This window comes from Cucurbita pepo, chromosome 2, assembly GCF_057944985.1.
Source record: "Cucurbita pepo subsp. pepo isolate OVF chromosome 2, ASM5794498v1, whole genome shotgun sequence".
In the NCBI taxonomy this organism is placed as follows: domain Eukaryota; kingdom Viridiplantae; phylum Streptophyta; class Magnoliopsida; order Cucurbitales; family Cucurbitaceae; genus Cucurbita; species Cucurbita pepo.
The window spans coordinates 4998897-5022509 of NC_141799.1; the positions used below are offsets into that span (position 1 = coordinate 4998897).

Here is a 23613-nt window from a genome sequence, read left to right on the forward strand (position 1 = left end):
TAAAAATAAAACAACTTATATTGGCCAATCGTCTATGAAATTAAATATAATTGTCATTATGTATGTTTCATAGTCTTTAAACTAGCAATGTCCCTGACAGCCGTGCATGAGTGTCTTGCCTTTACCTAGACATAGTCAACATCATTGATGCATAAATTCTACATTCTAATATCAACATTCCCCATTCAATTTCTAGTTGTAGGGACGTGAACGATGGAAAGGGGCACGAGCTTCTTTGACCTAATTACATATGCATGGGTCGGGTTGGGTCGAGGCAGGTCTATAGTTTTATTACGTGTTTACAAATAAATGGGTTTCCTCTTTCAACTTTCTTCTGCTTCTAACTATTCACATGAACGAGAAAATTTACACGTAAGTAGCCGTGTATGACGGTCACATCGATGCTTTTAGCTGCCTAAACCCTTCACTTAAGGCAACATCGCTGCACATGATGATCCTTGAAGAATTGAAAGCCAATTCGACGTCCTCGAGGGCTAATCCATGAAAACTTGGCAACGGGACTCCTTTTAAGAGATACAGGTCGACAAACGGTACCACGACGGTTTTGATCAACCCCACAAGGGTTCTCTGCAAAATTTTGAAACATATGATCTTCGAGTTCAATGGATTCTCGTTCAGAACTTTTACATCGTAATTTAGCGTTGAAATATTTTGAATATAAAGCGATCATACCTCAATCAGATAAAGATGAATACGACCAATCTTGCTCCATTTCAAAGACAATGAAAGATCTTCCAAGGTTACATGACCAACCAAATTCTTCTCCAAGATTACTGGAGAAAAAGAGGCAGTAACTTCCTGTTTGAATCAGAACCAAACAGGTTGGTTGCATTTAAGAAATTCAATCAAATGAAATCACAAACTTTTCGAGATTACGTAATAAAGTTCGCATGAGCTTACCAACGAAATGCAAGCAACCGGTATAACTTCATCATTGTTTACAACCTCGATAATCATGTCGACGTAAATCGAGGCAGCGATATCTTGGTCTCGCAGTCTCAAGGACGGTGGAGAGGAGGCGGAGATATTCAGGACAATATCGTCATCTGGATACTGCCTGTAGAGTAGAGGAATAATCCATTTCCATGCTGCAGTGTTCAAAAGGTGCTGGTCGGGAATTTTGTCCACGATCCAGTGCATATAATTCTCCTGGCCACATAATAACTGTTAAGTTAAGCAGTTCCTTGATCCGAATGGATCTATAAAAGGGTGCAGGGTGCATTCATGTGAGATCCCACATCGGTTGGGGAGGAGGACAAAACATTCTTTATAAGGGTGTGGAAACCTCTCCCCAGCAGACGCATTTTAAAAACCTTGAGGGAAAGCCTAAATGGGAAAGTCCAAAGAAGACAATACCGACTAATGGTGTACCTGGGCTGTTACAAATGGTATCAGAGCCAAACACCGGGCAATGTGCCAGCGAAAAGGTTGTTCTCCAAAGGGGGTAGACATGAGGCGGTGTGCCAGTAAGGACGCTAGGCCACAAAGGGGGTGGATTTGGTGGGGTCCCACACGATTGGAGAAAGGAACGAGTGCCAGCGAGGACGCTGGGCCCTGAAAAGGGTGGATTGTGAGATCCCAAATCGATTGGGGAGGAGAACGAAACACCCTTTATAAGAGTGTGGAAACTTCTCCTTAGCAGACGCGTTTTAAAAACCTCGAGGGAAAGCCCAAAGAGGACAATATCTGCTAGCGGTGGGCCTGGACCGTTACAATAACCATTAGATTGTTCATGGGAGTGTTCATCAATGAGAACTTACTTCAAAGATAACTTGTGATGCAGAGTTGAGGACACTTTCATGTAGAGAGATCTCAAGCATCTTAGCTGAAGCATTGCAGTAGACAGAACCTTCAGTTTCATTACGGAGATACTGCAAGAAAAGGGGAACACTTTAGCCAAAGAAACGGTAAAGAAAAATTGGAGTCTTCGTGTATAAGAACTTACTATAAAGGGAACACGAGAAGCTGAGTCGAGAATATTTTCACGTCGAGATATTCCATTGCTGGAATCTTCGGTATCGCCTCGGTTATAGCTAGAAACTATTGTCTTCTTAGAAGGGCTGAATAAACCATCAATTTTGAATTCAATGGAAGAAGAGGACAACACAGGGCTCCCCACAAAAGTGACGTTTAGAACCGCAACATGAGCTAGCGAGATTTCTCGTGGAAGTGACCCCAACGACGAGTCGAGCTTTACTACCCCTTCTCCAATTTTTTTGGAAATATTATCTTCAACTGTTGACTCTATTTTCCCTTCAAAAGCATCAACCAACCTGAACAAAAAAATATAGGCCACAACTGGTTTAATATCTAACCATGCACACAAAGCAAGCAAAGATTAGCATCAATATATCGACCCGTAACGAAACCATATCATCTCCAGCAAGCCAAACGAACTAAAGCGAAACGAAGATTGGTTTGGTACATTCGAAACTTTTGATTCAATTGTTCAACGCGTTAAATTTGAAGAGAATATTTGAATCTAAGAGATCAGTTTCAATTCAAAAGGGTCAGGAGCAGGCAAACCCCAGAATAGTTATCGGTTGCGTACCCTTGGTAAAGCCAAGATGCGCCACCGTGCACGTGTATGGAGATATGTTCGACATTGCATCCGCATTCTGAAAGAGACAGCCCAAGAGTTCCGTTTTGTTGATTTAAACCCAGAGTTAGGCCTATATTCATACCATCAACCTATAAGTCAAAGCCCCTCATTAAGGATTCAGTAACAATGAAAAGACATTGCAAGAGCTATATGTTACAAGCTACTTCAAGTTGAAATGCCAAGCAATCAACAATTAGCAGAGCCATCTCTTTCACATTGTCTGATGTTATTTCTTTTTCTGGTGACAAGGTTTGGGGTGTTTGGAGATACCCAATTCAAGGTCCAGTAGGTAAGTAAATGATTTAAAATCTCTCTCGAAGGAAGCCTTAGCGTCGGGAAGACCTCTGTAAAGTTAAACGAGCATAAGCTATGAACATAATGCAAGGAGTTCGACCCTCGATACTCAGAGATAGCTACAAAAACAAAAAAAAAGCAGATTTCTTTCCAAGTTAATACTGCATTTAAAGTTTATAGGAGAGCTACAACACTCGATCTTGATGAACTGAAGTATTTGAATAATTGCCCTCCAATTCATTGTTCAGCTGGAGAGTAGGTAATGTTAGAAACCACGACTCTCCACAATAGTATGATATTGTCTACTTTGAGCATAAGCTCTCATGGCTTGGTTTTCCCAAAAGACCTCGTACCAATGGAGGCGTATTCCTTGCTTGTAAACCCATGATCATCCCCTTAATTAGTCAATGTGGGACTCCCTTCCAACAATATTCAACAATCCTTCTAAGAATGTTTGATTAATCCACCACACCTAAATGGTGTAAAAGTTATCTTATTTATAATCAAATAAATTACAAGGATATGAAAATAGTAATAAATAGAAATAACAATATACCTGGGGTAATAAGACAAATATTAAATATTTGTCTTATAATAAAATATCAAATATAATATATATGGTAAACTATAATTTATTACTAAATATCCTTAACACCTTCCCTCGAACAAAGTACCCATAGAGCCTCTCTTGAGGTCTATGGAGCCCTCGAACAACAAAGCTTCTACAAGGGTGAGTACAAACAACTTGGCGAGAATGAGGTCGTATAAAGTCTTCAGACTCTGGTGAAAAATGAAGGTTGGTACTTTAATAATGATGCGCTGTTGTATCCTATAAAATCACTCACATTCGGTGCAGATATCTACCTTGATAACCTATGTTTAATTTGCCACCTCACCTCAAATATCTATATTAAGATGGTGTCAATAAAAGACACTAATTCAACCAAGAATCAGCTTAGGTTTACGTAAGAGCTCAAGCCCACCGCTAGCAGATATTGTCTTCTTTGGGCTCTCTCTTTCGGGTTTCCCCTCAAAGTTTTTAAAACATGTCTGCTACGAAGAAATTTCCACACTCTTATAAAGAATGTTTCGTTCTCCTCCCCAACTGATGTGGGATCTCACAATCCCCCTCCCTCCTTCAGGGCCCAGCGTCCTCGCTGTCACTCGTTCCCTTCTCCAATCGATGTGGGACTCCCCAATCCACCCCCCTTTGAGGCTCAACCTCCTCGCTGGCACATTGCCAAGTGTCTGACTTCGATACCATTTGTAACAGCCTAAGCTCACCACTAGCAAATATTGTCCTCTTTGAGATTTCCCTTTCGGTCTTTCCTTCAAGGTTTTTAAAATGCGTCTACTAGGGAGAGGTTTCCACACCCTTATAAAGAATACTTCGTTCTCCTTCCCAACCGATGTGGGATCTCACAGTTTAGGTACCACACTCGTGCCCCGACCTCGCACTTGAGAATATAGTTTCTCAATTGCATCATTCTTTCTTTATGTTTCCTATACAATCCAATGCTCACAATAGTTACGGAACCAAACACGATTAATGTAATAACAAACGATTCAGAGCCATATTGGTTGTGACCCTACAGATCTACTATGTCTATCACAGTTGATTAAGAAGTAGAATTGGACTATATTCTAAATATGCAGGTTGTCATCTGATTGATGGAAGTACAAGATTCACCTAAACAGATAAACCAGAGGCTATGAACTCTAGTTGTAACTATCTCCAAACAATTCAAGCCAGAACTATCTCATAAGCATCTAATCAGGTTTTGTTCATATTTGTGAACATCAATACTTCAAAATTTCAGTTCAAATGATCAGACAAATCAAATAACATTACCGAGTAGCTGAATTACCTGAACAGAGGCGTCTCCTTTATCAGAAATTTCGAACAACCAAGTGTTGTACGTATATTGCCATTTCATACTCATATTAGCAGTGGCTTTCGTGACAACTATGTTGACACCCGTCTCACCGATCCGAATATCCGACGATTCGACCTCGATGCTGCCAATGATTATATCGGAAAGACCCATATGAACTTTGCCGATAAGAGCAATATTGACAGTCTTCTCAATATTGGGCAAACGAAGGGGAATGATGGAGGAAATTGCCTTGTCTATCAAGAAATCCTTGATGAAGTTAAGACCCTTTTGAGATACGACCATCGAAATGAAACCCTCATCGCTGGAATTGATATGGGAAGAGGCAGAAGCTAATAGAAGCGAAAACACGACGAACTTCAAAACGGAACCCATATCAGAGAAAAGCGAAGAAGATTATTCCCTCCGATATTGAGTGAGTTGCGGAAATTCGAAGTGACCCAGATGAGGAATTCTGCCAAGGAACACAATTTTGAAGAAATCAGAGGAGAATTGAGTGGGAGAGTTTAATATTTGAAAAGGGTTTCCCGAAATTTAACTCGTTTGTGCACAAAAACTTGAAATGTGCACAAATCATGAAGTGGGGGAGAAGAAGAGTATGATTTAGGCAATCTTGAAATGGAATTGAATGGTTGAATTTGATTGTAATTACAAATCGGATAAACGATCAAACCCACACGTCATGCTAGCAATTAGCAATAGACAAATACTCAACAGTGGGGATGCGTTGGTTGTCAAAGTTCTGTTTTGTTTTGCGAATCTCAAAATGAGTTGTCTTGGTGGTAGCAACAGATCCAGGAATTATTTGTGGGAGTTCTATTGGATAATCTGATTTTCCTATATACTCACGTTGACTCAAAGATATTAATTTTTTTTCTTCCTCATCGATACATATACGAACATATACTTTATATCAGTAGAACTATGTTCATATTGATTCATGAATAATTAAGATAGAAATAGATTATTAGAACTCTCACCAATCTCCAAATGCTGCCAAGAATATAATCCATTAGTAATTGAAACAGTTCAAAAAGAAGAGAATGGAAGGTGAAGGCCTAAAAAGAGAGTAATTCTTGAAGAATTTGGAGTCAGACTCACTTTCTTCTTCTATAACTCATCCATTCCATTATAATTCATCAGATATGTCCCCCTCCCAGAGTTACCATGACCAATGTAAAACGTATCCTTATACCCTATGAAATACTTGAGAGCACACCTCCTTCCTTTTGGAAGATGCCATCAGGCATCATCATCCGTCTGGATCTTTGGGTACAAGGACAAGGAATCAGCATTTTACATGACAATTTCTAATAGCTGACCCCCCAAGCATCCGAAATGATCACAGCTTTTGCTCGTTAACGAATCCGTATCCCCTCTATTGTGTTGATGATTCCCACCCAAGGTGTCGTGAGATCATCGTCACCAAGCAACTGCACAACTTGTCTGTATCCATTGGAACATACACGAAACGATTTCAAAGGAAGTAGTCTGGTGCAGGTTTCTTGACCGGATTTCCTATTGATTCCTGCAGAGTATCAACAATCCAATACGTTGTATGCTAATATCAACATATGCAGCAGGACAATGCTTCTCCAATTTCTATGGAAGTACTAAGTTGTGTAAAGAACAGGCAAAAGAGTTGGCTCTCAGTGTAAATTTAATAACGGTTTTCCACAATAGATTATAGATGGAAAACCACATGATAAAGACAGACCAAGTTGGAAAAAACAGTACAAGTGTTTCATTAACATACAGAGTTATTTAATGATTTATGATTTTTTAGATAACTTATTACAGTATGCCCATATAACCCACCCCATTAATCTATGAAAAAACTAATTCATTAGTTTGGTTTAAGGTTTGGATGCCCATGGTAATTGATGAAAAGTGCATTACAACCGAACGAGACGAGAATAACAGGGTAGGAGAGTACATGGAAAGGTAGTCCTGAACTACTCATACTATAACACGTGATAAACAGCAACTATTTTATATTTGAGTTCGGATTCACAGATATAACAAAAATCTTGACCATACCTGTTCAGCAGCACCGAAGACACGAAACTGTTTATTAAGGTTTTCATCCAGTTGAAGTATAGCAGCTACATTACCACATCTGAAACGAAATAAAGAATGTCAAGAACCATTAGATTAGCACAAAGTTGAGGCAAAGTCTTGAGGATTACGTACCTGTAACAATAATTAGGAGCTGACCAGACTGTAACTATCTGATTATTAAACATCCATTTAAATCCTTCCATTACCAGCTGATGAGCCCGACAAATATAATCGATGTTGTTCGTGTGGTTAAATGAAGTCACTACACTGCCACCAAACAGGAAACCAGCTCCTCGAGGACTCAAACCCCAGCCATCTACAATGTCTTCAGGATCAGACCACAGAAGGTCACACATGGCACCCTCGTGAGGTACTTCTTGTTTCCTATCAATTGTTCTGATCTGAATATTAAAAAACGGTAGTTTGCTGAAACTGAGTTCAATTTATACATGCTTAAGAACAAGTGAGAGAAATGAAGCGTTCTAACCTGATCTAATGTTGTTACGGCTGGAGAGAGACCACCATGGACACTAAATATCTTGTTTTCAATAAGAGCCGAGAGACTGGTGAATGACCAAAGGAAGAAAGAAGGGGGGAACTTGATTAGAATTGCAATTATTAATGTCCAAATTGCCCGATGATTTTACATGCAATTCACCAACTTAATCTCTTATGCATTATATAGAATCATGCCATCAAATTCATCTTCTCATACGCTAAACAGAAGCATGCCTTGGTTTGTTCTCTCCCTCTCTCTGTGATAAATGATTAAAACCAAAATTTACAAACCTTAAGTAATCAAAAACATCAGTACAGTATTTCCAAACATTCACAGAGTCATATTTGCAAAGGCACTCGTCATAAAATCCATAAACCTGTATACAGAAAAAGAATATTAAGAAAACTAAACAAAGCATTTTATCTAGGACAGTAAAGTCCAGAAACTTAACCTGTGTGATTTGACGGCTTTCATGGTTCCCTCTAATAAGAGTTATCCGGTCTGGATATCTAACCTAATAATGAAAAGTCCATTTTGAGATAAATTTAGTTGAGCTAAAAAATAAAATAAATAGGGTGAGCTTTAAGGATAACAACACCATATACATCATACCATGTATTTATCTACAAACTGAAAATTGACATAAACATCTTATGATGTTAATTGTTTGTCTTTTCAGAACTTGTTTTGAACTTTGAAGGCTTTATTTCTCTCTACAGAAGCCATGGTTATGCCATGCTAGGGTTTTCATGCAAAGGGTTACGGTTAAAACCAAGGTTTGTTCCAAAATGGGTTGTGCACAAATTTGAAATTTTGATTAGCTTTCACTGTCTTTTTTGCCTACTTTGGAGGAGTATTCAGTTAAATGGCAATTTATAGATGCCATATGCAAGTTTACTGGTTACCCCTTTGAGTATATGTAAGAAGACATAGACACATTTTCAATATAAGGCTTCTGGCGAGCTGGACAAGTAGGTTCTAAATTCATTGTTTTGTAGCTTAGTTTGAGCTGCCATTACCAAAGAGAGGGTTCAGAAACATTCCTCTTATTATGATGAAAAAAAAAGGTAACAAACTACTGAGAACAGACTCTCAAACATATGCTTTAAATTTCTGAACTTTTCCCTGACTGAGCACTCTCGTAAGCCTAGAAGATCAAGGAAAACAAACACCCAGAAATCTGAAGGTATAATAACATATTCCGAATCAACTTTCATCCTTTGCAGAAACACAACTAAGAGATAACATAAACAAGTGGGGGCCTAATTCTCTATGTTGTTTCTTCTAATGAAAAAATATGACTGCCAACCATTATTTTTCAGGGCCAAAGCCATCCACAGCAATATCGATTATCTTGCAAGAAAAAAAGTTGCAACTCACTCCAGAAGAGCCAGGGAATATCATCACTGTTGTTGTTGTTGTTGTTATAGTAAGAAACTTCATGAATACATTTAATCAAATACAAGTTACAGCTAATGGAAGAAAATAACCATCCATCAGACTCCAATAACTGACAAGTAAAAAATTCTTCCAGTACGAGTAAATAACAGAAACGGGTAATAATGGAAATTCTCAGAGCAAGACGCCAATATAAGCTTGAATCTTGATGCAATCCCAAACTTCCCATACAAACATTTCCCCATTTAGGAAAACTGGGCTATTTCTTAAGGGAGACGCATGGAGTCCTAAGGTTCGAGGAATAACAAAAAAAAATCTGCATTATCTCAAAAGAGAGCTCCAAAATACACCAACATGCTGATCATGAATTGTCAATAATTCTCCTACCTTCTCAAACATAACACACATGTCATGTAAAGGTTGGAAACCCATTTTTGCATCCTCACCGTAGTGTTACGTCCTCTCATGGCTTTGCTTTGGGCTTCCCCAAAAGGCCTCATACCAATGGAGATGTATTCCTTTACTTGTAAACCCATAATCATTCCCTAAATTAGTCAATGTGGGACTCACTCCCAACACTCCTTCCCTCGAACAAAGTACACTATAAGCCTCCCCTGAGGCTGAGGCTTATGGATCTCTCGAACAGCCTCCCCTTAATCGCGGCTCAACTCCCTTCTCTGGAGCCCTCGAACAAAGTATACCCTTTGTTCGATATTTGAGGATTCTATTGTCATGACTAAGTTTAGAGCATGACTCTGATACCATGTTATGAATCACGACTCTCCACAATGGTATGATATTGTCCATTTTGAGCATAAGCTCTCATGGTTTTGCTTTGGGCTTCCCCAAAAGGTCTCGTACCAATAGAGATGTATTCCTTTACTTATAAACCCATGATCATTCCCTAAATTAGCCAATGTGGGACTCACTCCCAACAACCTTGAGTTCGGTTTCATAAAGACTTGTTGTGAGAAGAGATATTTTGGGATAAGACAAATACAAGTCTTCTTCACTATAGACTGTTAAGTTGTTTATTCTCAAGCAACTTATTTTCCAGGAATCTCCATCTCTGTCTCCAATTTATTGGGCAAGATAAGTTCGTTGATTATTTATTTGCTTCCTTACAAAATTTAAAGACACCAATTTCCATTAGATATCTCAAAAAAGATGTCCTTGTGTACAACTTAAAGCATTGGTTCAAAATCAAACCAAGTCTTGAAAGCCAATAAAACCAAAACCAAATTTCAATATAAAAAGACTAAAGTTTAACTGTTTAAAATAACTAAACGCACCTTCAGAGCAAGTAATAGTAGAAATGTCTCAACTGAGTATATTCCTCTGTCAACAAAATCGCCAAGAAATAAGTAGTTGCTCTTTGGACAATCGCCTCCTACTTTAAAAAGCTCTATCAAATCATAAAACTGCCCATGGATGTCTCCACATATCTAAATGAAAAGAAAAAATGAAAAAAGGTTAGCAATGAATATCAATCCAAATCTAAAACTCAAACATAGAGGAAATAAACTGTCGGCCTTTCATAAAATAAAAGATTGAACATAAAATCCTTGAGTTCTATATGAAGCAAAAGAAATCCCCTAAATCATTCTCTATTGTTGTTTCCATGGTAACTTTAGAGCATTAACGTTTCAGTGTTCACAAAATCGTTTGCAAACAACTGCACTCTCTCGTTCATTATACCGATAATTAAGGCCACAATCCGCTAAAATTCCTCAAGACTCTAGTTTTTCCAAACAAGAATGATGTTAAAAAATCAAGACCCGTCAGTTTGCCTGAATTCTGGTTCATTATCGAATAACAGTGACAAGAATCTTAGTTAAAAAGCATGAAACTAAAAAGGAAAAGAAAAAAGAAGCGCAATAGAAAGCATGAGAGGAGGGGAAGAGTAAGAGTTACAGTAACAGGGGCATCAACCCTCTGAACGTTGCTCTCTTCGACGAGGATTTCAATGGCCTTTAGACAAAGAGCTTTTACTTCAAACTCCTTGAGCGGCTCGCAATTCTTCAACTGCTCAATTTGGCGGTCTAGGTCAGACATCTCTTCTTCTTCTTCTTCTTCTTGAAGGACTGAATCTCTCTGTATCTCTCTGTATCTCTCTCCCACGCAGAGCCCCGGAAGGGAAATAATAGTATACTGTGGGTTCCCTTATTTCTTTCTATAAAATATTTTACGGTAAGTACTTGTGCAACTATCCTGACTAGCTATGGCCTAGCGCACAACGTGCATAGTATCCTAGTGTATGCATTCGTGCTAATCATAATGAGGAGTATCTCGAGGTGTGTGACATATAAAATACATGAGGTTTCATGGCCTAGCACACACTCACGCTGCAGGAAGCCATGGAGGGAAAAGTGCATATCATGGCGTGCATAGTGTCGTAGTGTATGCGTTGAGTATCTCGAGGTGTGTGACATATAAAATGAACGAGGTCTCGTGGCTTCAAATCATGGCATATACTAATGAGGCAAACCATACCTCGTTCTTTTCGTGACATGGCGTTCCTATGAGACATGTATACGTATATTGAACATATCTTTCATGGTTAACATACATGGCTTATTAATGTCAATGTCTCATAGGCATAGAATGAACATGATAACATAATATGTATGGCGTGACATATGGAAGTTCATGGATCATATAACAATGATATCACAACGTAGTTTCATAACATAGCATAATTATATCATAGGATAACTTATAGCATAAATTGTCACATAACGTAACACACGTTATATAATCATAAAATAAGATACATGCAGGAGTCATAGGGCACGCGTGTGATGTCCCACATTGGTTGGGGAGGAGAACAAACCACCTTATATTTATAAGGGTGTGTAAACCTTCTCCTAGCAGACGCGTTTTAAAGCCTTGAGGGGAAGCCCGAAAGGGAAAAGCCCAAAGAGGACAATATTTGCTAGCGGTAGATCTGGGCCGTTACAACTCGTCATTCATATAGCGTACGTGTCATCCAACCATGCCCAGACAATATTTGCTAGCAGTAGATCTGGGACCCATAGTGACCTCAAATGTCGAGAGGTTGAGTTGGAGCTATGAAACGAATCAATTGTTGTGATTCATCGAATTTTCACGATATTCGAAAATGACCAAAATACCCTCACACTTAAGTGTAAACCTAAATTATCAATAATCAATCAAAATCTATAACCCTCTTATTTATTTAAATCATAATTTTTTTTTGGTTACACGTGGATGTGGGACCCATAGTTTACCGTGTGGTGTTAGGTTCCAATAATCTCAAAGGAACACCTTTTTCCTTCATTTTCCTTTTGATTTTATTTCCTTTTAGGTCTCTTCAATCAAATTCCGACGTTCTGATTTCCGATTCCGATTCCGATTAATTGACGGACGTTGTTGGCCGCCGGTGGCGGATTTATATCATCTTCCCCATACAATCGCCCATAGCCGCACGTTGAATTCCCCTCTTTTGCCGAACCTCAATTCTAATTTCGAACGGGTAAATTCCTTCTTCTTTTGATTTTGAATTCTGTATTGTCTGGTAATTTGATTAATTTCCTTTTCAGAGTAGTTTTCCGTGTGTTTCTTGGTTTGTTCTATTGTATCTGTTGATTTCAGGGTTTGATTATGTGGTTTTGACCTCAATTCTGTTATTTCGTTTGTTCTTGGTTTGTGAATCCACCGAAATGTTTGATCCTTTAGTTTACCAATTTGTGGGTGATTCTTCTAGATCGTTAAAACGGCTTAGCTTTAATCTAGCTTTTGTTTTCTGCTGGCTTCTCTTTCTGTGGACGAACCTGTTGGTTATTTAATGAATGACGATGTGAAACAACTGATTTTGTTTTTAAGTATGTGGTGTTTGGATTGAAGGCCAATGGCGTATACTTTGGAGTCATGGACGAAGGAATACAATGAAGCTTTGAAACTCTCTGAAGAGATCAATGGCATGATTTCTGAGAGAAATTCACTTGCTGCGTCTGGCCCGGAAGCTCAACGTCACGCTTCGGCCATACGCAGGAAGATCACGATATTGGGTACCAGACTTGATACCTTGCAGACTCAGTTACCCAAGCTTCAAGGAAAGCAACCAATGTGAGTCATGTTAAATATGGCATCCCTTTTCCTCAGTTTCCAATTATTGACAGAATAACAATATGGCTATCTTTTCGGTTTATGCGATAAGTTGTTCTAGTTTAAGTCGGAAAATGTTTCGTTCTATAAGAAATGTGTAGAAATTTATATCTATAAATGTGGTGTGGTTATCCAACTTTTCATTTTTGTGGTAATTTTGTTGGGAATTGGCCATTTGTGAGTTCTGGATGTTATATTCTTTATGTATATGTAAATGTGGTTTGGTTATCTAACTTCGTATTTTCGTGGTAATTTTGTTGGGAATTGGGCGTTTATTTACGTGGCTTGCAGACCAGAGAAAGAGATGAACCGTCGCAGGGACATGATAGCAAATTTGAGATCAAAAGCTAACCAGATGGCTTCAGCTTTGAACATGTCGAACTTTGCGAACCGTGATAGCTTACTTGGTCCAGAAATAAAGCCAGCTGATGTTATGAACAGAACAGCAGGCTTGGACAACCAGGGCCTAGTTGGGTTTCAACGACAAATCATGAGAGGTAGGTTTATTTGACATAACTCATTGACAAAATTTTACCACTGGATCTCTTTGAGGCTAATTAATGTGAAAATATAATGATATATGGAGCAGAGCAAGATGAAGGTCTCGAGAAACTGGAAGGGACTATAATTAGCACAAAACATATTGCATTGGCTGTCAATGAAGAACTTACCCTTCACACGAGACTTATTGTATGTCTTTCAATCATTGTCATGTTAATTCATTAGTTGCCATTACGTTGATTCTTAAAATTTTAGCTTGTTTTTCCTCCGTTCATCGGTGCAGGATGATTTAGATGAACACGTTGATGTTACAGATTCACGATTACGGGTACGAATGTCTTGTTCTAATTCTTTCCCTATATGATGGCTGTTTTGTTGTGTGCATAATCTGTTGTGTACTGTAACTGTGAGAGGGTCCACCCTGCTGGGAAAAATAGAAAATATTTGCTGTCCATGACTGGATTTCCCAATTGGCAAGGATCTAGTTTTTGTAAACCCCTGTTTAAACTTATAGGCATTTATTTAGATAAAAACTCCGTTTTTTTTTCCTCTTTTCGGATAGTAAATATTTCTCAGAACATGGTGTGAATTGTGAGAATCCCACATTGGTTGGGGACGAGAACAAAACACCCTTTATAAGGGTGTGGAAACCTTTCCCTAGCAGACGCGTTTTAAAAACCTTGAGGGTAAGCCCGAAAGGGAAAACCTAAAGAGGACAATATCTGCTAGCGGTGGACTTGGACTGTTACAGATGGTATCAGAGTCAGACATTGGACAATGTGCCAGTGAGGAGGCTGTTCCTCGAAGGAGGTAAACACGAGGCGGTGTGCTAGTAAGGACGCTGGGCTCCGAAGGGGGGTGGATTTGGTGGGGGTCCCACATCGATTGGAGAAAGGAACGAGTGTCAGCGAGGACGCAGGGCCCCAAAGGAGGGTGGATTGTGAGAATCCCACATTAGTTGGGGAGGAGAACAAAACACCCTTTATAAGGGTGTGGAAACCTTTCCCTAGCAGACACGTTTTAAAAACCTTGTGGGTAAGCCGGTACAATATGTGCTAGCGGTGGGGCTTGAGCCGGTACAATGTGAATCAAACCCATATTTGAATTGACAGTGTCTTCCTTTCAGAATCATAAAGATTCATATTTGAAAGAGGTTGACAATAAGTTCTTTCAAAATTGTCGTCTAGATTATTATTCTTTCTATAACTTCTGTTCAAGAATATTGTTCAAACTGGATTGCTCGTGGCCAAAGAGGAAATCTTTATGAAAGAGGGTGGATTGTGAGAATCCCACATTAGTTGGGGAGGAGAACAAAACACCCTTTATAAGGGTGTTGAAACCTTTCCCTAGCAGACACGTTTTAAAAACCTTGTGGGTAAGCTCGAAAAGGAAAGCCCAAAAAGGACAATATGTGCTAGCGGTGGGGCTTGAGCCGGTACAATGTGAATCAAACCCATATTTGAATTGACAGTGTCTTCCTCTCAGAATCATAAAGATTCATATTTGAAAGAGGTTGACAATAAGTTCTTTCAAAATTGTCGTCTAGATTATTATTCTTTCTATAACTTCTGTTCAAGAATATTGTTCAAACTGGATTGCTCGTGGCCAAAGAGGAAATCAAGCTATGCTTCGAACACCTCAAATGTAAATTGTGAATGAGAAAAAGCTTGATAAGAACAATTGCAATGTATTGACAATGGCCATCACATCACGTACTTAAGTCTTTGAATCTTATTCGTTTGCTTCCTTACTCATTGCATTAATGTATCAACTTGTGTATTTGATGAACACAGCGAGTGCAGAAGAGGCTGGCAATATTGAACAAGCGGACCAAGGGTGGTTGCACTTGCATGTCGATGATTTTATCGGTTGTCGGGATCGTCGTTCTTGCTGCTGTTATATGGCTACTCATCAAGTATTTGTAACTCACTGTGATTTGGTGTGAATTGGCTAAAACGTAAAGCTTGTGGTGTAAGATTCTGATGTCTGGTTTTCTTTTGTGAAGTTGTGCTCTTTTTTTTTTACTTCCATGAGATTGAGGCGAGTTTGGAGTTTGTATATTTTCAGCTTTAAGCGACTATTGTGATTGCCAACTCTTCATCCCTCTTCTTACTACGAAATATTAAGGTCGACGGTTAAAATACCATTTTCGTTTCTTTGCTTTCGAACGGTTCTAATTTAGTATCATAATTTTCGACAAATCTTCGAGTTCTTACCATCAGTTTAATGTTATAGACTTTCTATGGGTCTTCTCTCTATAAATTTTAGAATGAATATACTCGTGTTATGTCTTCTCTTCATTGAAGATATTTATTATTATTTTTACTAATTTTGAATTTTAAAATTTTTATTAGATTTATGAACTTTCAATTTTGTGTTCTTAGTGACTCTTTAATTTTTAATTTTTTTAAAACTAACTATATCTGATGTAGTTAAAAAATTGAATTGGTTAAATTACTAATTTAATCTTTATCATTATTTTTTTTAATTTTAAGTTCACAAATTTATTAGACAAAAAAAATTAAAATGTTAAAATTTCATTAACTTAAAATTTGAATATATATCTAATAGGTTAATTAAATTTTAAAATAACACAATTAAAAGTTTTAAAGATTTATTAGATACAAAATTAAAAATTAAAAATTCTATTAGACACTAAAAATTCACAAATTTATTAGACACAAAATTAAAAGTTCTTAATCAGACACAAAATGTTTAGGCGTCTATCAAACATGGTCGAAAATTCAAAAACCAAATAAACAAACTAAACTTATATTAATGTCTCATAGAGCCTTTGATTTGATTTATGTCTTGAAGATTCAAGAATTTTTAATTTTATGTTTAGTTTGTAAATTTTTAAGAATATAATGTATGTTAAGGACCAACAAGAATTGAAATTTCAAAGATTTATTGGACAGAAAAAAGAAAAAAAAAGTTTAAATTTAAAGACTATTAGACACTTTATTTAACGTAAATTCAAGACTAAACAAACAAATTTAAAAGTTATAATTTCAAACAAAGTTGTATAATGAAACTCCTTCCACTTTCTTCCATAATGATCAATTTGTTCTAAATCTGGAATCCCCTAAGAATATCTCAACAAGAAACATGGAACAATGATTTTATTGATGAAACAAACAGCTCCAACCACAAAACGTATCTATTTCACAAGAACATATCTGTATTAAATAGCTGCGAATAACAACAGTCCATCTTTCCAAAAATTTGACGGAAAGTAAATAAACCAACACTCAGGAAACAGAAAAAATACAGAACCCAATCGAAGGTCATCTTCAATTTATGGATTGCACAGATTCAACCAGGAAATGAAACGCATAGATACATTGAATCTCAAAAATAGAACATATCTTAGGGTTGATCAGCTGCAACCCCAAATAAACTTCACTCCGAGTCATTCAGAATTGGAACAATGAGTGGCTTCATTTGTGCAAGATATACAATTGCCCACCTAAATTCAACAAATGGATCATAAATTTAGCAGTCAGCGTAGATTTATACATATTTAGAGCCTAGTACTAATAGATACTGTAACAAGAGTAACCCAATTCATAGATTCAGTAACTGGTTGTCCTGAAATGTGAACATGCCCGTGTATTATTACAATGTGTTGAAGTGAATTTGATATCTTTATAGTCTAAATGGAAACTTCAGGACAGACAATGAGGATTTTGTTTCCCTAATTTTTTTTTTACCCTTTAACATAATACCCCCAGAAAACCAAAGGGGGTGAAAATTTAACGTAGAAGAAGTCTATATTTCAATAATGGTACATTCTGAGGAGGAAATCCCGTTAGATGGAGACAGAAAAAAAAAAAAAAAAAAAAAAAAAAAAAAAAGATAGTAGCCAGTCAATTTTAGAAGCAGAGTTCAGTATAATGTCAAGGATTTCTTGGGTTTCTTTGATTGGAACTTCCTAAACGGTTTGAGGGTTTCATTAAAGAGACATATGAAAGTCTATTGCCAAATAATGCACATAACCCAATCCAACACGATCTAATAAAATGCATTAAAATCAATAAACATTCGTAACGAAAACATTGAATAATGGGCCTCATTTGTACCCCTTTAGCATCAACAAGTAGCTAAATAAAACATGTTTTAACCACAAGGTTGATTGGTGCATGATTCCAAGATCTTGCACGCTGGTTGGGATAAGAGAATATCCATTTTCCTTCTTGAGGGGGAGTCCGGGGGTTGTTTCATGGATTTTTATGTTAACAAACATGCTGACTAGCATCTACTTTGTGGAAATATAACCTAAAGGATTTGTTCTTCATTTTATGACTATTTGTAAAAATCAGTGTGTAAGTATCAATAATATGAAAAAGGCTTATATCAAGTCCAACAGAATTACCAAAGCCTTTACAAAAATTTCATGACAATTTCATGATACATTTACATCTAGCAATAGAATTTATTGTGGGTTCTAATCTTTTTCTTTCTTAAAATTCCATACCCACCCCAAGGCCCAGGCTTTCATTTTGGGTTCTAATGTTTCCTTTAATCTACTCATACACTATGATACATTTTCTACTTCTACGTGCACCTTTTTTCACTGATGCATTGTACGAGAGCCTCTCGCTCCAAGCAAGCAAAGGGTTTGTTGCTTTAGACTGTAACTTGAATTTGGAAAACATTTTTTTCTAATATAAAACTGAACTTCTATTGAGGAAAAAAAACGAAAGAATACAAGGACATCCAAGAAAACCAAGTTTACAAAAGGAACCCGACTAAAGAAAGGAGTTCTAATGAAATCAAATCAAGCAAATAATATCAGGAAACCTTTGAAACCAAAGCCCAATGGAAAATATAGAACCTGATGGAGAACCAAACATCACCAAGGACTACCCCGGACATAACAAGCGAATTTCATAGCACAAGAAAATGGTTAATCAAATGCAAGACAAACATAAACTTACATCATCCAGCAGCATATTGTTGCAGTAGTTATCAAAGTAAGGTGAAACCTGCATTGAAGAATATCAATATTAGCCATTTCACTCATACAATGAAAAGCAACATGTTTCGATTTTTTTAAAAAAATTGAGAAATGGTGAACAATTCATTCCATTGAATAATGAAATTATAAAAGGGCAGCAAGCCATGAGAATTACAACAACAACAACAACAACAAAAACAAAAACAAAAACAAAAACAAAAAAAAAAAAAAAAAAATCCAATGGATAATGAGAGAGGCATGGGATTTACAGACTTTTTGATCTCCTACATTAATCTATAACAATGTTTCAGTAAGCACCATTTAGGTTCTGATCTGTTTTTAGACCATGAAGTTATTAGATTTTATCATCAAGCTTACCAATTGCATACCTTCAATGGAAAGATAGAAAACACTGGTCTACTTAAACCCAGAACTACGTATTGCTTGACTAGAGAAATTTCAATTAATCATATTCCAGAATGATGTTATTTTTCTTTAGCTAATGTAATAAATTTTTATAAAAACTCAAATATCCTCCAATGACTCAATAAAATGTTTCAAAATTGATATCTTTTGTCAAAAATATTGTTCCATCCTATTCAATATCCCACAAAGCTTCCCTAATTTCATTTTTCCGAAGAACTTTCTTTTTGCATCCTAATAATTTGTGCGTCGATACCTTAAATCCTAGAAACTCATATTACAATCTTAGTACTATATGCCAGCCTAGATACATGCGCCTGAATCTTCAGTGTTACAAAATTAGCAGTCCGTATATCCTAGAAGAATATAACCAACAGATTAAATGCCTAAAAGCCAACAACACAAGGACTTAGAATCAACAGCACGTTGTTTACAGTAGAATACGGAAATCAAACATAGTTAACAGCAAAAGCGTATACTTCATAACCGAGTTAGATAAAGTAGCAGCTCAATTTCCTCTCGATCCAAAATCCAGCATATGCACGAAAATAGACAAAAAAAAAAAAAAAAAAAAAAAAAAAAAACAATAATCGATTAAGCACAAGGAACATTACAAATTAGTCGAAGCTCCTCTGTTACAGCAAATTAGAGAGCAAAAACATGCGATGACTCCAATCACAGCGAAAATCAGGGACGTCACCAAGAATCCCATTGTTAATTCAGGTTCGACCTCGACCGCGCGCAATCAAAAGATCAAAACCGCTACAATCAAAAGAAGAAATCGAAAATCAAGATGCAATTTGAATCAAATGAAAAAAGAAACAGAACAATCTGAAGAAAAAAACAAAAGTAGATTCGTTTCGATACCAAGAAAGAAGATGAAGAATTGTGGGGAACAATAAAAGGATATTAGAAATCTGAAGAACAAAATAGATCGGAAATTAGTCGGAATCTGGAGATGCGAAGTAATCGGGTCGGGTCATACTATTTAATGGGCCGAATACAATGGGCTTAGGTCCAATACCACCTTTTTTTTCTTTTTTCTTTTTTACATTTAAATTAAAATTTTATTTAATAATTTTTTAATGAATCAATTAGATATAAATGGTTTTAATTTTATATGGACCAAGATTTTAAAACAGTTGTTAGACGAACACGACTCTCCACAATGGTATGATATTGTCCACTTTGAGTGTAAGCTCTCGTGGCTTTGCTTTGGGCTTCCCCAAGAGGCCTCATACCAATGGAGTTAGTATTCCTCCCTTATAAACTCATGATCATTTGGACTTTGTTCATCCAACAACAGTGTCTTAGAAACAGGTTTTCATATCCTTGTAAAAAATATTTTGATCTCACAATTTACCGACTAAATTTATAATATTGAAATTTCAGGGACTAAATTTATAATTTAAAATTTTTATAGGCAAATTGGAGAGCAGATTAATATTAATAAATATCGATACTTACATAAATGATGATGACGAATACACGCTGTAACCGCTCTAGAATATGTAACTTCATGGAAACCTTATTAAGTTTCCAACAACTTTTTGTCTTATAAAATTAATTTATTGTCTTATCTTTAAAGTGACAATGTCAACAAGTTCCCGTCTCATTAATTGTATTAAATGTATTTACCCCAAAGTCGCGTCGCTTATTGTTGAGCAACACTCAGTGATTAAGAAGAAGGTTTTAGAAAGTGGGGACAGAGAGAGTTTCGAACGAGAGTTTGAAAATAAGAATGAGAGAAAATTTAAAAGCAATTTTATATAACTATAAGAAAAATACGACACAATGGCTTAAATAGCATATAACTTTTCATCTAGCCTGCTTAGACATGACTTTGCAAGTAGTGGTACAAAAACAATTTTTTCTATTGTTGTTATTTGGAGGGGCTGCCATTCGTATATCATTCCGTTCATTCGACCACACCAATATTAAAGTCACTTATGTGAGTGGGTTAAGCTAGAGTCGCTAAATTACATTTAACTAGTCTAAACTCGTCGTTTTAAATGCAAATCAACGTATATGCGTTCGTAATTATATCGAAAATTTGGTAGAAGTTTAGAAGGAGAGGTGGACATTTATGGAAATGTTAAAATTCAACATCTTAAGAGCACTTCCCCCCCCCCCCCCCCAATGAATCCCTCATCTCTGTAACAAAATCAAAGCTCCAAAATCGCTCCCATGGCGGCGGATCTCTACACCTTACTCAAAATCTCCGCCGCCGTTCTTGCCTCTTTAGTCTACTCCTACTTCATCTCCACCAAGCTCCCCAAAGGTCTCCCAAGGCTTCTCTCTCTCCTCCCAATCCTCTCTCTCTACACCCTCCTCCCTCTCCCTCTCTCCTCCCTCCTCCTCGCCGGAATCATCGCCTTCTTCATCACCTGGCTCGCCTCCTTCAAGCTCCTTCTGTTCTGCTTCGATTCCGGCCCTCTATGTTCCGACCCACCATTGTCATTCCCTCTGTTCGTCTCAATCGCTTGTTTCCCGATCAGAATCAAGCAAAATCAGCCCGACCCAGATCCTCAAAATCCTCAAAAACCCACGGATCCATTGTTGAAGACCATCGATTCCCCCAAATTGCCGCTCAATCTGCCGGCGAAGGGGTTTCTCTTCGCCGTTTTGGTTGCCGGCGATGATTTCGCCCAAAATCTGTCCCCGAATGCTATGCTCTGTTTTTACTGTGTGTCTCTGTATTTGTTTATTGATGTTGTTTTGGGTCTGTCTAATACGTTTGTGAGATGGGGTTTTGGAATCGAGCTCGAACCGCCGTCGAACGAGCCGTATTTGGCGACGTCGCTCCGGGATTTTTGGGGGAGGAGATGGAATTTGTTGGTTTCGAATACTTTAAGATGGTCTGTATTTTTGCCGGTTAGGGCCGCCGTGAGCGGCGTTTTGGGGCGGCGACGGGCGGCGGTTGTGGCGGTGTTTGCGACGTTTGTGGTATCGGGGCTGATGCATGAGCTGCTGTTTTACTATGTCACCGGAGCGGTTCCGACTTGGGAGGTTACTGGGTTTTTTGTGCTTCATGGGGTTTGTGTGGTGGTGGAATTTTGGGTGAAGAAGGCTTTGGGAGAAAATTGGCGGCTTCATTGGGCGGTCGCCGGGCCGTTGACGTTGGCGTTTGTAGTGATCACCGCCGCGTGGTTGTTCTTTCCGCCGCTGTTGAAGACTGGTGCGGTGGCCGCAGTTATTGGGGAATGTAAGGCGGCGGCGGGGTATGTGAAATGAAAGTTATTTACTTCGTTTTCCTTTCATAGAAATTATCGAATTACATTGAAAAAAAATATATAGTTTTTTATAAATAAAATATTTCATTTTATAAACTTATTTAATTTTTGTATAACATAATAATAATGTAAATTATATAAAATTTATAATCTAAAAATAGTTTATAAATTAATTAATAATACCCATTAGTAGCTAACTACAATTGGTGCTAAAAAATAATTTGAAAAAACTAAATTAAAATTTTATTTCAAAGTTTATTATTAAACTTAGGCTAAATTAATAAAAATATCATATTTATCGTAAAAATATCATTAAATTTTTTAATAAAATAAAAACTCTAAAATATATTAAGATCGCGCTCTAAATTTATTTTATTTTTATGATAAATATCGACATTGAGATTTCAATTTTACAAATATATCAACAAAATATAATAGATGGATATTATTATTATTGTTAGACGAACACGACTCTCCACAATGGTATGATAAACCTATGATCATTCCCTAAATTAGTCGATGTGGGACTTCCATCATCCAACACCTCCCCTTGAACAAAGTGCGCCTCCCCTTAATCGAGGCTCGACTCCTTTGGAGTCTTAGTCATTTTTTATAAATATCGACATTGAGATTTCAATTTTACAAATATATCAACAAAATATAATAGATGGATATTATTATTATTATTGTTAGACGAACACGACTCTCCACAATGGTATGATAAACCTATGATCATTCCCTAAATTAGTCGATGTGGGACTTCCATCATCCAACACCTCCCCTTAATCGAGGCTCGACTCCTTAATTAGTCGAGCTTTGGGTTTCCCCAAAAGGCCTCATACCAATGTAGTTAGTATTCCTCACTTATAAACCCATGATCATTCCCTAAATTAGTCGATGTGGGACTTCCATCATCCAACAATTATTATTATTATTTTTTTTTTTTTGTAAATATCGATGTCAAATCTTCTTATTTATTAATGCTCATTTGTGGGTTTCCATTTTCGTTTTTTCTTTTTAATATTTTTACTTAATATTGAAAATATTTTTTAAAAATTTAAACTTGAAGACATTTTAAACGTGTAAATTATCTATTTAATTTTGTGTGATGTTCCAGGTTGGTTGGGGAGGAGAACAAACTACCATTTATAAGGGTGTGGAAACTTTTCCCTATAAAATGCGTTTTAAAGCCTTGAGGGGAAGTCCGAAAGAGAAAGTCCAAAGAGGACAATATCTGCTAGCGGTAGATTTGGGTCGTTACTAATGGTATCCGAGCCAGACACCGGACGAAGTGCCAGCTTTCTCGCTGTTCCCCGAAGGGAGGTAGACACGAGGTGGTGTGCCAGTAAGGATGCTGGGCCCCAAAGAGGGGGTGGATTTGGGGGCAGTCCCACATCGATGGGAGGAAGGAAAGAGTGCCAGTGAGAACGCTGGGCCCCGAAGGGGGTGGATTGTGATGCCCCACATTGGTTGGGAAAGGAGAACAAACCACCATTTATAAGGGTGTGGAAACCTTCCCCTAGAAGATGCGTTTTAAAGCCTTGAGGGAAAGCCCAAGCCCAAAGAGGACAATATCTTATAAGGGTGTGGAAACCTTC

General features: G+C 37.3%; 4 protein-coding genes and 1 pseudogene across 10 annotated transcripts; 2 read left to right on the forward strand and 3 right to left on the reverse strand.

The window, feature by feature from the left end:
- On the reverse strand, nt 1-5576 carry LOC111788593 (putative BPI/LBP family protein At1g04970). 5 transcript variants are annotated; one of them, XM_087121204.1, is made up of 9 exons: nt 4786-4926; nt 2781-2967; nt 2573-2693; nt 1967-2294; nt 1782-1892; nt 1393-1575; nt 922-1170; nt 694-819; nt 1-588 (listed from the first exon to the last, which is right to left on the reverse strand). In XM_087121204.1, exons 2-9 carry the CDS (start codon nt 2827-2829, stop codon nt 394-396), a joined length of 1362 nt encoding a protein of 453 aa, XP_086977330.1. In that variant the 5' UTR covers nt 2830-2967; nt 4786-4926; the 3' UTR covers nt 1-393. The 5 variants fall into 5 exon arrangements, with proteins under 5 accessions (XP_086977330.1, XP_086977328.1, XP_086977331.1 ...); XM_087121202.1 differs by lacking the exon at nt 2781-2967 and having other exon boundaries at nt 2573-2712; nt 4786-5576; XM_087121205.1 differs by lacking the exon at nt 4786-4926 and having other exon boundaries at nt 2781-2975.
- A 219-nt stretch (nt 5577-5795) lies between these two features.
- LOC111788592 (serine/threonine-protein phosphatase PP-X isozyme 2) lies at nt 5796-10919 on the reverse strand. 2 transcript variants are annotated; one of them, XM_087121207.1, is made up of 8 exons: nt 10685-10919; nt 10063-10215; nt 7824-7886; nt 7663-7748; nt 7361-7436; nt 7006-7274; nt 6853-6931; nt 5796-6330 (listed from the first exon to the last, which is right to left on the reverse strand). In XM_087121207.1, the coding sequence occupies exons 1-8, from the start codon at nt 10823-10825 to the stop codon at nt 6235-6237; spliced, it is 963 nt and encodes a 320-aa protein (XP_086977333.1). In that variant the 5' UTR covers nt 10826-10919; the 3' UTR covers nt 5796-6234. The 2 variants fall into 2 exon arrangements, with proteins under 2 accessions (XP_086977333.1, XP_023524747.1); XM_023668979.2 differs by having other exon boundaries at nt 5796-6340; nt 10685-10917.
- Nucleotides 10920-12057: 1138 nt separating this feature from the next.
- On the forward strand, nt 12058-15545 carry LOC111789300 (syntaxin-51). 2 transcript variants are annotated; one of them, XM_023670021.2, is made up of 6 exons: nt 12058-12266; nt 12617-12859; nt 13190-13395; nt 13488-13588; nt 13683-13727; nt 15193-15545. In XM_023670021.2, exons 2-6 carry the CDS (start codon nt 12642-12644, stop codon nt 15322-15324), a joined length of 702 nt encoding a protein of 233 aa, XP_023525789.1. In that variant the 5' UTR covers nt 12058-12266; nt 12617-12641; the 3' UTR covers nt 15325-15545. The 2 variants fall into 2 exon arrangements, with proteins under 2 accessions (XP_023525789.1, XP_023525788.1); XM_023670020.2 differs by having other exon boundaries at nt 12060-12266; nt 12638-12859.
- A 959-nt stretch (nt 15546-16504) lies between these two features.
- On the reverse strand, nt 16505-19770 carry LOC111786139 (V-type proton ATPase subunit e1). Its single transcript, XM_023666483.2, has 4 exons — nt 19650-19770; nt 19397-19544; nt 18340-18387; nt 16505-16868 (listed from the first exon to the last, which is right to left on the reverse strand). The coding sequence occupies exons 2-4, from the start codon at nt 19492-19494 to the stop codon at nt 16802-16804; spliced, it is 213 nt and encodes a 70-aa protein (XP_023522251.1). The 5' UTR covers nt 19495-19544; nt 19650-19770; the 3' UTR covers nt 16505-16801.
- Nucleotides 19771-20897: 1127 nt separating this feature from the next.
- On the forward strand, nt 20898-22115 carry LOC111788884 (putative long-chain-alcohol O-fatty-acyltransferase 5 pseudogene; annotated as a pseudogene).
- The last annotated feature ends 1498 nt before the right edge of the window (nt 22116-23613 follow it).

Excerpts from the sequence above, each read along its gene's own strand:
- LOC111788593 (XM_087121202.1), bottom strand. The coding sequence starts at position 5,187 with ATGGGTTCCGTTTTGAAGTTCGTCGTGTTTTCGCTTCTATTAGCTTCT. Across the intron at positions 2,713-4,785 it reads AAGGAGACGCCTCTGTTCAG|GTTGATGGTATGAATATAGG; the intron begins GTAATTCAGCTA and ends TTTGACTTATAG. Across the intron at positions 1,893-1,966 it reads CTTCTCGTGTTCCCTTTATA|TATCTCCGTAATGAAACTGA; the intron begins GTAAGTTCTTAT and ends CTTTTCTTGCAG.
- LOC111788592 (XM_087121207.1), bottom strand. The coding sequence starts at position 10,825 with ATGTCTGACCTAGACCGCCAAATTGAGCAGTTGAAGAATTGCGAGCCG. Across the intron at positions 7,437-7,662 it reads GATGTTTTTGATTACTTAAG|TCTCTCGGCTCTTATTGAAA; the intron begins GTTTGTAAATTT and ends GTCATTCACCAG. Across the intron at positions 6,932-7,005 it reads GCTCCTAATTATTGTTACAG|ATGTGGTAATGTAGCTGCTA; the intron begins GTACGTAATCCT and ends ATTTCGTTTCAG.
- LOC111789300 (XM_023670021.2), top strand. The coding sequence starts at position 12,642 with ATGGCGTATACTTTGGAGTCATGGACGAAGGAATACAATGAAGCTTTG. Across the intron at positions 13,589-13,682 it reads CCCTTCACACGAGACTTATT|GATGATTTAGATGAACACGT; the intron begins GTATGTCTTTCA and ends TCATCGGTGCAG. Across the intron at positions 13,728-15,192 it reads TTACAGATTCACGATTACGG|CGAGTGCAGAAGAGGCTGGC; the intron begins GTACGAATGTCT and ends TGATGAACACAG.
- LOC111786139 (XM_023666483.2), bottom strand. The coding sequence starts at position 19,494 with ATGGGATTCTTGGTGACGTCCCTGATTTTCGCTGTGATTGGAGTCATC. Across the intron at positions 18,388-19,396 it reads AGAGGAGCTTCGACTAATTT|GTTTCACCTTACTTTGATAA; the intron begins GTAATGTTCCTT and ends TCTTCAATGCAG. Across the intron at positions 16,869-18,339 it reads ACAATATGCTGCTGGATGAT|GTGGGCAATTGTATATCTTG; the intron begins GTAAGTTTATGT and ends TGTTGAATTTAG.